At 31.9% G+C, this 14,117-nt stretch overlaps 1 protein-coding gene across 1 annotated transcript; it reads right to left on the reverse strand.

Annotated features, from left to right (window-relative positions):
• Positions 1-431: 431 nt before the first annotated feature.
• LOC119613359 (calcium channel flower) lies at positions 432-13,819 on the reverse strand. Its single transcript, XM_037969375.1, has 5 exons — positions 13,631-13,819; positions 13,278-13,398; positions 1,875-2,082; positions 1,696-1,803; positions 432-1,395 (listed from the first exon to the last, which is right to left on the reverse strand). The coding sequence occupies exons 1-5, from the start codon at positions 13,631-13,633 to the stop codon at positions 1,260-1,262; spliced, it is 576 nt and encodes a 191-aa protein (XP_037825303.1). The 5' UTR covers positions 13,634-13,819; the 3' UTR covers positions 432-1,259.
• Between the last annotated feature and the right edge of the window lie 298 nt (positions 13,820-14,117).

Here is a 14,117-nt window from a genome sequence, read left to right on the forward strand (position 1 = left end):
AACTAGAACTGAACTAGAACTGAACTAGAACTGAACTAGAACTGAACTAGAACTGAACTAGAACTGAACTAGAACTGAACTAGAACTGAACTAGAACTGAACTGAACTAGAACTGAACTAAAACTGAACTAGAACTGAACTAGAACTGAACTAGAACTGAACTAGAACTGAACTAGAACTGAACTAGAACTGAACTAAAACTGAACTAGAACTAGAACTAAACTAGAACTGAACTAGAACTGAAGTAAAACTGAACTAGAACTGAAGTAAAACTGAACTAGAACTGAACTAGAACTGAACTAGAACTGAACTAGAACTGAACTAGAACTGAACTAGAACTGAACTAGAACTGAACTAGAACTGAACTAGAATTAAACTAGAACTGAACTAGAACTGACTAAAGTCTTGACTATGAAGTAAACTATAGTCTATAGCCAAGACTATCGACTTAACTACAGTCTCGATTAGAGTTTAGTTTATAGTCTTGAATATATTCAAGTCTATAGTCTGAACTATAGTTCATAGTTAAGACCATTGTCTAATATAGAGTCCGGACCATAATCTCGTCCATAGTCTAAACTATAATATTGATTGTAGTCTAGACAAATTTATCCATCTCTCTTATTTAACTATTTAACATTATTTCTTTTGCTGATATAATTAATTTTTAAGGTACCGCACTATTTGTTGTTTCTTTTGTTTAATTAAAATTTTACTTTACATAAATGGAAGCAAAAAAAGTTGATCTTTACATTTGTTTTGTGTTTCTTGAAAATTTTCGACGAAACTTCAGTTAATGGAATCCAAAAATATATATATTTTGTTTTTGCGCTATTTAAGCTTCTTTTGAGATCAATTTGTAACATTTTGCAGCAAAAAAATGTTTTCAAAATTCTGAATGATTAAGTGTGTGTTTGGTGGGGCTTTTATTTTGTTATAACGGCTTAATAATCAATATTTCTTTTTCGTATTTTGTTTAAAACTTTATGATATATATAATTGTTGTTTTAGTAAATTGTTTAACAAACTCTTTTTTTGTTTTTGTGATAATTTATGATGATGTTTTTTGTTGCTTTTCATTTTTAAATATATATAATAGTGTAGTTATTGTTTTTTGTTAGTAACGGTTTGTTTACTGTGAGATTCTTTTATTTTAATAAATTTTTAAATGGAATTGTTGTTGTTTTTTTATATATAAATATATATATGTGTGTGTCTTTTTGTTTGTTTGTTTTTATTTTTTAATTCATTTAATGAATTTATGTTGGACGCCAAACATCAGGATCTTCCATTAATGTAATATGCTGATCGGTGCTCATTTGCATTTGTCCTTCACCACCAGGCTGCATTTGTGTAGGTGATGTGGCAGCAGCAGCCATTTCCTCACGTGAAGCTCTTTTTTTATTATTTTTGTTTATTTTAAATAAAATTTTGTTTAAATTGTTTTTTTGTTCAACCAAATTGTAAAATTTCATTGAAAATTTTGTTCGTGTTTGTTTTTTTTTTGTTTAGTAATAATTTTGTAAGCAAGGTTTAGAGGAAAGAGATAGAAAAAATAGGAATAATAAACACAATTAATGAATAAATTTCCTCTGGCTTTATTTTTTAAGGTTTTTTTTCATAGCAGCTTTAAAACACTTATTTCTTAATCGTGTTAAGTTATTAAATTGTCTTATGGAATTAATTAAAACTTACTTTTTGCCTAATGACATCATGCCATAGATAACACCAGTACCAAAGATTAAAGCGCAGGGGAATAAACTGCCTAAACCAAAGCATAAAAATACTGGGAATATTGAGACTCTGTAGAAATAAGATATAATCGAAAAGTTATGAGAAAATGTTTTCTATAAAGTAAATATGATAATACTTACACACAATACAGTGCTGCTCTGTTCCACATGGGTCTAGCATCGGCCATATCAGCCATTTGTCCCACATAGTCTATGCAGAAGAAACAGCAGGGTGCTTCTAAGGACATAACTAGGAAACCTATGACTACTTGTAGTATGCCACCAATTAAACAACTGACATTTAGTAATAATAAGGATAAAGCATTGAAGAGGCCAAATAATATACAAACTGTAAAAAGAAGAAGACATATACAAATTAATTAAATGGAGTTACAACTATATAACAAAATATATGATCAGATTAGACTACCTCAGTGCATACTACAGACTTAAGACTAGAACAGAACTAGAACAGAACTAGAACAGAACTAGAACAGAACTAGAACAGAACTAGAACAGAACTTTAACAGAACTAGAACAGAACTAGAACAGAACTAGAACAGAACTAGAACAGAACTAAAACAGAACTAGAACAGAACTAGAACAGAACTAGAACAGAACTAGAACAGAACTAGAACAGAACTAGAACAGAACTAGAACAGAACTAGAACAGAACTAGAACAGAACTAGAACAGAACTAGAACAGAACTAGAACAGAACTAGAACAGAACTAGAACAGAACTAGAACAGAACTAGAACAGAACTAGAACAGAACTAGAACAGAACTAGAACAGAACTAGAACAGAACTAGAACAGAACTAGAACAGAACTAGAACAGAACTAGAACAGAACTAGAACAGAACTAGAACAGAACTAGAACAGAACTAGAACAGAACTAGAAACAGAACTAGAACAGAACTAGAACAGAACTAGAACAGAACTAGAACAGACAGAACTAGAACAGAACTAGAACAGAACTAGAACAGAACTAGAACAGAACTAGAACAGAACTAACAGAACTAGAACAGAACTAGAACAGAACTAGAACAGAATAGAACAGAACTAGAACAGAACTAGAACAGTATTAGAGCAGAACTAGAGCAGAACAGAACAGAAATAGAACAGAAATAGAACAGAACTAGAACAGAACTAGAACAGAACTAGAACAGAACTAGAACAGAACTAGAACAGAACTAGAACAGAACTAGAACAGAACTAGAACAGAACTAGAACAGAACTAGAACAGAACTAGAACAGAACTAGAACAGAACTAGAACAGAACTAGAACAGAACTAGAACAGAACAGAACTAGAACAGAATTAGAACAGAACTAGAACAGAACTAGAACAGAACTAGAACAGAACTAGAACAGAACTAGAACAGAACTAGAACAGAACTAGAACAGAACTAGAACAGAACTAGAACAGAACTAGAACAGAACTAGAACAGAACAGTCTAGTCTATAGTCTAGTCTATAGTCTAGTCTATAGTCTAGTCTATAGTCTAGTCTATAGTCTAGTCTATAGTCTAGTCTATAGTCTAGTCTATAGTCTAGTCTATAGTCTAGTCTATAGTCTAGTCTATAGTCTAGTCTATAGTCTAGTCTATAGTCTAGTCTATAGTCTAGTCTCTAGTCTAGTCCATAGTCTAGTCTATAGTCCAGTCTATAGTGCAGTCTATAGTCTAGTCTATAGTCTAGTCTATAGTCGTCTATAGTCTAGTCTATAGTCTAGTCTATAGTCTAGTCTATAGTCTAGTCTATAGTCTAGTCTATAGTCTAGTCTATAGTCTAGTCTATAGTCTAGTCTATAGTCTAGTTTATAGTCTATAGTCTAGTCATAATCTAGTTTATAGTCTAGTCTATAGTCTAGTCTATAATCTAGTCTATAGTCTAGTCTATAGTCTAGTCTAGTTTATAGTCTAGTCTATAGTCTAGTCTATAGTCTAGTCTAGTCTATAGTCTAGTCTAGTCTATAGTCTAGTCTCTATAGTCTAGTCTATAGTCTATAGTCTATAGTCTATAGTCTAGTCTAGTCTATAGTCTAGTCTATAGTCTAGTCTATAGTCTAGTCTATAGTCTAGTCTAGTAGTCTAGTCTATAGTCTAGTCTATAGTCTAGTCTATAGTCTAGTCTATAGTCTAGTCTATAGTCTAGTTCTATAGTCTAGTCTCTTAGTCTAGTCTATAGTCTAGTCTATAGTTCTAGTCTATAGTCTAGTCTATAGTCTCTAAGTCTATTTAGTCTAGTCTATAGTCTAGTCTATAGTCTAAGTCTATAGTCTAGTCTATAGTCTAGTCTATAGTCTAGTCTATAGTCTAGTCTATAGTCTAGTCTATAGTCTAGTCTATAGTCTAGTATAGTCTAGTCTATAGTCTAGTCTATAGTCTAGTCTATAGTCTATCTATAGTCTAGTCTATAGTCTAGTCTATAGTCTAGTCTATAGTCTAGTCTATAGTCTAGTCTATAGTCTAGTCTATAGTCTAGTCTATAGTCTAGTCTATAGTCTAGTCTATAGTTAGTCTATAGTCTATAGTCTAGTCTATAGTCTAGTCTATAGTCTAGTCTATAGTCTAGTCTATAGTCTAGTCTATAGTCTAGTCTATAGTCTAGTCTATAGTCTAGTCTATAGTCTAGTCTATAGTCTAGTCTATAGTCTAGTCTATAGTCTAGTCTATAGTCTAGTCTATAGTCTAGTCTATAGTCTAGTCTATAGTCTAGTCTATAGTCTAGTCTATGGTCTAGTCTATAGTCTAGTCTATAGTCTAGTCTATAGTCTAGTCTATGTCTAGTCTATAGTCTAGTCTAGTCTCTATAGTCTATAGTCTAGTCTAGTCTATAGTCTAGTCTATAGTCTAGTCTATAGTCTAGTCTATAGTCTAGTCTATAGTCTAGTCTAGTCTAGTCTATAGTCTAGTCTATAGTCTAGTCTATAGTCTAGTCTATAGTCTAGTCTATAGTCTAGTCTATAGTCTAGTCTATAGTCTAGTCTATAGTCTAGTCTATAGTCTAGTCTATAGTCTAGTCTAGTCTAGTCTATAGTCTAGTCTAGTCTATAGTCTAGTCTATAGTCTATAGTCTAGTTTATAGTCTAGTCTATAGTCTAGTCTATAGTCTAGTCTATAGTCTAGTCTATAGTCTAGTCTATAGTCTAGTCTATAGTCTAGTCTATAGTCTAGTCTCTAGTCTAGTCCATAGTCTAGTCTATAGTCCAGTCTATAGTGCAGTCTATAGTCTAGTCTATAGTCTAGTTTATAGTCTAGTCTATAGTCTAGTCTATAGTCTAGTCTATAGTCTATAGTCTAGTTTATAGTCTAGTCTATAGTCTAGTCTATAGTCTAGTCTATAGTCTAGTCTATAGTCTAGTCTATAGTCTAGTCTATAGTCTAGTCTATAGTCTAGTCTCTAGTCTAGTCCATAGTCTAGTCTATAGTCCAGTCTATAGTGCAGTCTATAGTCTAGTCTATAGTCTAGTCTATAGTCTAGTCTATAGTCTAGTCTATAGTCTAGTCTATAGTCTAGTCTATAGTCTAGTCTATAGTCTAGTCTATAGTCTAGTCTATAGTCTAGTCTATAGTCTAGTCTATAGTCTAGTTTATAGTCTAGTCTATAGTCTAGTCTATAATCTAGTTATAGTCTAGTCTATAGTCTAGTCTATAATCTAGTCTATAGTCTAGTCTATAGTCTAGTCTAGTTTATAGTCTAGTCTATAGTCTAGTCTATAGTCTAGTCTAGTCTATAGTCTAGTCTAGTCTATAGTCTAGTCTAGTCTATAGTCTAGTCTATAGTCTATAGTCTAGTCTATAGTCTAGTCTATAGTCTAGTCTATAGTCTAGTCTATAGTCTAGTCTATAGTCTAGTCTATAGTCTAGTCTATAGTCTAGTCTATAGTCTAGTCTATAGTCTAGTCTATAGTCTAGTCTATAGTCTAGTCTATAGTCTAGTCTATAGTCTAGTCTATAGTCTCTATAGTCTAGTCTATAGTCTAGTCTATAGTCTAGTCTATAGCCTATATATAGTCTAGTCTATAGTCTAGTCTATAGTCTAGTCTATAGTCTAGTCTATAGTCTAGTCTATAGTCTAGTCTATAGTCTAGTCTATAGTCTAGTCTATAGTCTAGTCTATAGTCTAGTCTATAGTCTAGTCTATAGTCTAGTCTATAGTCTAGTCTATAGTCTAGTCTATAGTCTAGTCTATAGTCTAGTCTATAGTCTAGTCTATAGTCTAGTCTATAGTCTAGTCTATAGTCTAGTCTATAGTCTAGTCTATAGTCTAGTCTATAGTCTAGTCTATAGTCTAGTCTATAGTCTAGTCTATAGTCTAGTCTATAGTCTAGTCTATAGTCTAGTCTATAGTCTAGTCTATAGTCTAGTCTATAGTCTAGTCTATAGTCTAGTCTATGGTCTAGTCTATAGTCTAGTCTATAGTCTAGTCTATAGTCTAGTCTATAGTCTAGTCTATAGTCTAGTCTAGTCTATAGTCTATAGTCTAGTCTAGTCTATAGTCTAGTCTATAGTCTAGTCTATAGTCTAGTCTATAGTCTAGTCTATAGTCTAGTCTATAGTCTAGTCTATAGTCTAGTCTATAGTCTAGTCTATAGTCTAGTCTATAGTCTAGTCTATAGTCTAGTCTATAGTCTAGTCTATAGTCTAGTCTATAGTCTAGTCTATAGTCTAGTCTATAGTCTAGTCTAGTCTAGTCTATAGTCTAGTCTAGTCTATAGTCTAGTCTATAGTCTATAGTCTAGTTTATAGTCTAGTCTATAGTCTAGTCTATAGTCTAGTCTATAGTCTAGTCTATAGTCTAGTCTATAGTCTAGTCTATAGTCTAGTCTATAGTCTAGCCTATAGTCTAGTCTATAGTCTAGCCTATATTCCGGATGATAGACAATGAACTGTCGCACTTTTGTATTAAAAAGTCTACAAATTGCTGACATTAACCATTTAATTAAATTTACTTAAATGTTAACATATTAATTAATTTTTATATTTAAATTAAAAGTGAAAATTTCTCTATTATCCTTATAAGAAACCTAACAAAATACCAAAATAATAACAAAACAAAAAACGCAATTTATCACATATTATTTACACACATTTACATTTGTTTAATAACAATATTTAAAAATGAGTCATAAAACAGCTGTTTATGTTTAATAAAGTAAGTATTTAATACTATAAATTAATAACAAAATGTCGAAATAAAATTAACAACAAAAACATCTACACGATTTTTTGCTCTCTTGCTTTTTTTAAACAATTTATTGTTTATACACATACACAAAAGTTAACTAAAACGAAACGTTTATACATTTATAATTTATGCAATTAATTTTTGTATAGTTTATCGATAAACAAAAAAAAAAAAAAACGCCGGCTATGTATTTGAGAAAAAAGTTTATTAAACTCTATACAACGTCATAAGAGCATAAAAATTTAAAAGGCAATGATATGGAACCAGTTTCATGACACATTAATGCCGTCAGTAAGAAAACAAATTAAAATGCTACAAACAATAACCACTAGCAGCCAACAAGTCAATCATCTCTTAAACGCAGCAGCGTTCGTCATCATAATTAAGAGGGTTTTTAAGAAGTAGGAAATATAAACAGAAGCCAGTTAGCCAACCAACCAGCCAGCCAGCAGTTTTTTACATTAGCAACTAATACAAATAATTATGAAATGCGTTTAGAAATGAGGTTGTTTTAAACAGTTATAAAATAAAACTTTAAATTAGTTTTAATTTAGAACAACAAAGAAGATATTAAGCAAATATTTAAGGTTAATGAAAATACTTATTTGTTCTAAATTGTTTTTGTTTTTTTATAGAAACAGTTAATACTAAAAAGAACATTGATAAATTATGGGGAAATGGCATTTAATAACAATAATTTATAGATTTTTTTGTTTAGAAAGGGGGAGTAGAAATGTTTCTTATCTTGATTAGTATTAGAAGATTGTGTTGGTAAACAAAAAGCACAAATATTTTGAATTTTAATGATAAGAGACCCATGTATTAATGAACCTTTCTATAATAATGAATACAATTATGTTTTTTATACGAATATCTTATTGGTATTATAAATAATAAAAACTATTGTCTAATGAGATGTTCTAGTTATGGTTAATTTCAAATTAAAAGGCGTTTAGTTTGATAAGGTATCGCAAGTAAACATTATCCAAATATATTTAAATAAAGAACAGCAGAAATTTCCAAAAAATAATTTAAAATTTTTGTAAAAATTAACTTTCAACGATAAAAACTGTTAAAACTAAAAATCCTCCTTTTATTCGCTTCATTAACTGAGAATTCAAAATTATTTTTTAATATGTTCATAATTTTTTTAATTAAAAGCTAAGATACTAATACATATTTAAGATTACATACAGCTATAACCATAACGCTACAAAACCCTTAGTTGTATTAAATTTATCTTATCTAGTTTAAATGTATTTTTCTCATTTGCATTTAAAAACAACAATAAGTAATTAAGTCAATTGGAACGTATTGAAAATGAACAAAATTTATCAGTAAAAATAGAGCTATTCTGGAATTTCTGCAAAAATTATTTTACGAGTACTAATATACTAAAACTAAACTAGAACAGAACTGGTATAGAACTAGAACAGAACTAGAACAGAATTAGAACAGAACTAGAACTGAACTAGAACAAAACTAGAACAGAACTAGAACAGAACTAGAACAGAACTAGAACAGAACTAGAACAGAACTAGAACAGAACTAGAACAGAACTAGAACAGAACTAGAACAGAACTAGAACAGAACTAGAACAACAGAACAGAACAGAACTAGAACAGAACAGAACAGAACTAGAACAGAACTAGAACAGAACTAGAACAGAACTAGAACAGAACTAGAACAGAACTAGAACAGAACTAGAACAGAACTAGAACAGAACTAGAACAGAACTAGAACAGAACTAGAACAGAACTAGAACAGAACTAGAACAGAAATAGAACAGAACTAGAACAGAACTAAAACAGAACTACAACAGAACTAGAACAGAACTAGAACAGAACTAGAACAGAACTAGAACAGAACTAGAAAGAACTAGAACAGAACTAGAACAGAACTAGAACAGAACAGAACAGAACTAGAACAGAACTAGAACAGAACTAGAACAGAACTAGAACAGAACTAGAACAGAACTAGAACAGAACTAGAACTAGAACAGAACTAGAACAGAACTAGAACAGAACTAGAACAGAACTAGAACAGAACTAGAACAGAATAAACAGAACTACAACAGAACTACAACAGAACTAGAACAGAACTAGAACAGAACTAGAACAGAACTAGAACAGAACTAGAACAGAACTAGAACAGAACTAGAACAGAACTAGAACAGAACTAGAACAGAACTAGAACAGAACTAGAACAGAACTAGAACAGAACTAGAACAGAACTAGAACAGAACTAGAACAGAACTAGAACAGAACTAGAACAGAACTAGAACAGAACTAGAACTGAACTAGAACTGAACTAGAACTGAACTAGAACTGAACTAGAACGAACTAGAACAGAACTAGAACAGAACTAGACAGAACTAGAACAGAACTAGAACAGAACTAGAACAGAACTAGAACAGAACAGAACTAGAACAGAACTCGAACTAGAACAGAACTAGAACAGAACTAGAACAGAACTAGAACAGAACTAGAACAGTACTAGAAAAGAACTAGAACAGAACTAGAACAGAACTAGAACAGAACTAGAACAGAACTAGAACAGAACTAGAACAGAACTAGAACAGAACTAGAACAGAACTAGATCAGAACTAGATCAGAACTAGATCAGAACTAGAACAGAACTAGAACAGAACTAGAACAGAACTAGAACAGAACTAGAACAGAACTAGAACAGAACTAGAACAGAACTAGAACAGAACTAGAACAGAACAAGAAACAGAACTAGAACAGAACTAGAACAGAAATAGAACAGAAGTAAAACAGAACTAGAACAGAACTAGAACAGAACTAGAACAGAGCTAGAACAGAACTAGAACAGAACTAGAACAGAACTAGAACAGAACTAGAACAGAACTAGGACAGAACTAGATCAGAACTAGATCAGAACTAGAACAGAACTAGAACAGAACTAGAACAGAACTAGAACAGAACTAGAACAGAACTAGAACAGAACTAGAACAGAACTAGAACAGAACTAGAACAGAACTAGAAACAGAACTTAGAACAGAACTAGAACTGAACTAGAACTGAACTAGAACTGAACTAGAATTGAACTAGAACAGAACTAGAACTGAACTAGAACTGAACTAGAACTGAACTAGAACTGAACTAGAACTGAACTAAAACTGAACTATAACCTGAACTAGAAACTGAACTAGATCAGAACTAGATCAGAACTCGAACTGAATTAGAACAGAATTAGAAACAGTACTAGAACAGAACTAGAACAGAACTAGAACAGAACGAGAACAAAACTAGAACAGAACTAGAACAGAACTAGAACGGAACTAGAACAGAACTAGAACAGAACTAGAACAGAACTAGAACAGAACTAGAACAGAACTAGAACAGAACAGAACTAGAACAGAACTAGAACAGAACTAGAACTAGAACAGAACTAGAACAGAACTAGAACAGAACTAGAACAGAACTAGACAGAACTAGAACAGAACTAGAACAGAACTAGAACAGAACTAGAACAGAACTAGAACTGAACTAGAACTGAACTAGAACTGAACTAGAACTGAACTAGAACTGAACTAGAACTGAACTAGAACTGAACTAGAACTGAACTAGAACTGAACTAGAACTGAACTAGAACTGAACTAGAACTGAACTAGAACTGAACTAGAACTGAACTAGAACTGAACTAGAACTGAACTAGAACTGAACTAGAACTGAACTAGAACTGAACTAGAACTGAACTAGAACTGACTAGAACTGAACTAGAACTGAACTAGAACTGAACTAGAACTGAACTAGAACTGAACTAGAACTGAACTAGACTGAACTAGAACTGAACTAGAACTGAACTAGAACTGAACTAGAACTGAACTAGAACTGAACTAGAACTGAACTAGAACTGAACTAGAACTGAACTAGAACTGAACTAGAACTGAACTAGAACTGAACTAGAACTGAACTAGAACTGAACTAGGACTGAACTAGAACTAAACTAGAACTGAACTAGAACATACCTAGAAGAGAACCAGAACAGAACTGGAACAGACCTAGAAGAGAACTAGAACAGAACTAGAACAGAACTAGAACAGAATTAGAACAGAACTAGAACTGAACTAGAACAGACCTAGAAGAGAACTAGAACAGAACTAGAACAGACCTAGAAGAGAACTAGAACAGAACTAGAACAGAATTAGAACAGAACTAGAACAGAACTAGAGCAGAACTAGAACAGAATTAGAACAGAACTAGAACAGAACTAGAACAGAACTAGAACAGAACTAGAACAGAACTAGAACAGAACTAGAACAGAACTAGAACAGAACTAGAACAGAACTAGAACAGAACTAGAACAGAACTAGAACAGAACTAGAACAGAACTAGAACAGAACTAGAACAGAACTAGAACAGAACTAGAACAGAACTAGAACAGAACTAGAACAGAACTAGAACAGAACTAGAACAGAACTAGAACAGAACTAGAACAGAACTAGAACAGAACTAGAACAGAACTAGAACAGAACTAGAACAGAACTAGAACAGAACTAGAACAGAACTAGAACAGAACTAGAACAGAACTAGAACAGAACTAGAACAGAACTAGAACAGAACTAGAACAGAACTAGAACAGAACTAGAGCAGAACTAGAACAGAACTAGAACAGAATTAGAACAGAACTAGAACAGAACTAGAACAGAACTAGAACAGAACTAGAACAGAACTAGAACTGAACTAGAACTAGAACTGAACTAGAACTGAACTAGAACTGAACTAGAACTGAACTAGAACTGAACTAGAATTGAACTAGAACTGAACTAGAACTGAACTAGAACTGAACTAGAACTGAACTAGAACTGAACTAGAACAGAACTAGAACTAGAACTGAACTAGAACTGAACTAGAACTGAACTAGAACTGAACTAGAACTGAACTAGAACTGAACTAGAACTGAACTAGAACTGAACTAGAACTGAACTAGAACTGAACTAGAACTGAACTAGAACTGAACTAGAACTGAACTAGAACTGAACTAGAACTGAACTAGAACTGAACTAGAACTGAACTAGAACTGAACTAGAACTGAACTAGAACTGAACTAGAACTGAACTAGAACTGAACTAGAACTGAACAAGAACTGAATTAATATACTAGTCTTTACGTTCCCATGACAATTTGATATCCGCTCCGGAACTTCCCGATTCTCAATCGGCCAAAGATTGTCAACTAAGCAACAGCTGGGTCAACCGGAAGTTTTTTCCCCAGGAAAGAACATCCAGTCACAGCCAATCTGTTACAACAACAACTAGTCTGTAGACTGGACAAAAGGTCAGACTATGGTCCAGAAAAGAATCTAGATAGCAAGACTATATAATGTCTGGCTTATAATCCAGTCTAGTCTTTAATCTCAACTACAGTCTAGTTTATAGTCTGAGCTAAACTCATAGTACTATAGATTTGTTATTATATCTAGATACCTATGTATTTGCAATCATCCTATATTTATAAACATCTTTTTTTCGATACTATTTATTTAAGACATTAACTTAAATGTCACATGTATAAACAACAACAATAAACTTATTACATTAACTTGCCAATAATACATACATACAAAAATAAAATCCACTAAGCCACAAAAGCCACTGAGGCATTCACTCAGTAACTTGATATGGATTTAAAATACATGAGAAAAGCCTATACCTACATACAACAAATACAATAAATTAATAAAGAAATAAAACTTTAGTTTAAGTGATGAATAATAGGAAATACTATTTGGAGTATCAAGTCATTATATAATTCAAATAGATCGCATAGAAAATAAATAAAAAGAAAAATGTGCATTTAACGATGCAATGAAAGGAAACTATAAGTGTAGGTGGAGAAGAGGGAGGAGGAGGTCAAAAGTAAACAAAAGTAAATGGTAACATATTTAACCCATATTTAGGATATAACATACAAATGTATGTATATGTAAAATGCGTGTATGTATATGATTTTGCCTTTTTTTTCAGATCAATGTCAAGCATATACGGAATTGAACAGCAACAACCTTAAGCAAAAACCACCCAACAACATAACAAAAAACACCAACCTCCCAGCAAACCTTAAACAGCCCACCATCCACCCACCTAACTACCCGTTTAAACTATTTGGCTGAGGCCGTCAGTAAGTACAAAAGACAGCAGGGCATAAAATGAATACATAGACAAGACACACACAGGGAGGAGGAGAAGAAGAACAGAAAAAAATTAAGGTACACAAAAAATCGATCAAATCGTTAACAAAAAAGGAAAAAACTAAAGAATTTTTGAAAACCTAAATTTCCTCATGTTTTTCCTTTTAAATCCATAAAAATTTAAAATTTATACTTACAGAAGGCTCCAGTTATGCCTAGAATTCTAACACCATATTTTAAATACCAGGGCTGATCATCGGCTGGGCCAGGTTGCTGATTTGGTCTGGCCATTAAGTTGGCAATTTTCTCCGCAAAACTCTATAATATGGCAAATAAGAAAAATTTATTTGTTTTTTTCTTCATTTTCACTTTAAATTTTGTTTTAATTCTTCTAAAGAATAAATCAATTTCCAAAAAGTATATTTTTATCATTCTGCTGCATCATCAATTAGAAGGAATTTCAATATTCTTGTGCTTTACTTTTTTTCAAGTCTTTTGTATAGCAATTTTTCACTGTTTTTTTTTTTTTTTTTTTTCTTTAACAACTCACCATTTTGTGTGTTTTTTATTTTTTACTATGCACTTCTGTTTTAAGTTAATTAATTTTGGTTTTTTTATATTAATAATTGTATTTTATTGCTTATTTTTTGTGTAATCTTTAGTTGCACTTAAATAACTTCTTTTTTTCTATATATTTTTTCCGCCTTCTTTTTTCTTTGCATTAAACCAGTAATATAATTTTTTCACTTCTTCTTCTTCTCGACACTTATTTTTTCTACACTCTCTTTTTGTCTGACGTTGACACATTAGAATGGTAAGACAGAGTTGCTTTTAAAAAGTAGTAGATTTTTCTTATAGGAACGTAGTAAGATAAACAAATCAGCGTTTTTTTTCAATTTATATGAAATAAATGTTTTTTTTTATAAATTTTTTATTATTTATACACATAATTTTGAATAAAATGTAAAAAAATATATACAGTCTAGCCTTTTGGCTAGTCTATAGTCTAGACTATATTTTAGCCTACATTATAGTCT

This window comes from Lucilia sericata, unplaced genomic scaffold, assembly GCF_015586225.1.
Source record: "Lucilia sericata isolate MDLA Ls3-8-SP2 unplaced genomic scaffold, ASM1558622v1 Contig002084F_arrow, whole genome shotgun sequence".
NCBI classification, from domain to species: domain Eukaryota; kingdom Metazoa; phylum Arthropoda; class Insecta; order Diptera; family Calliphoridae; genus Lucilia; species Lucilia sericata.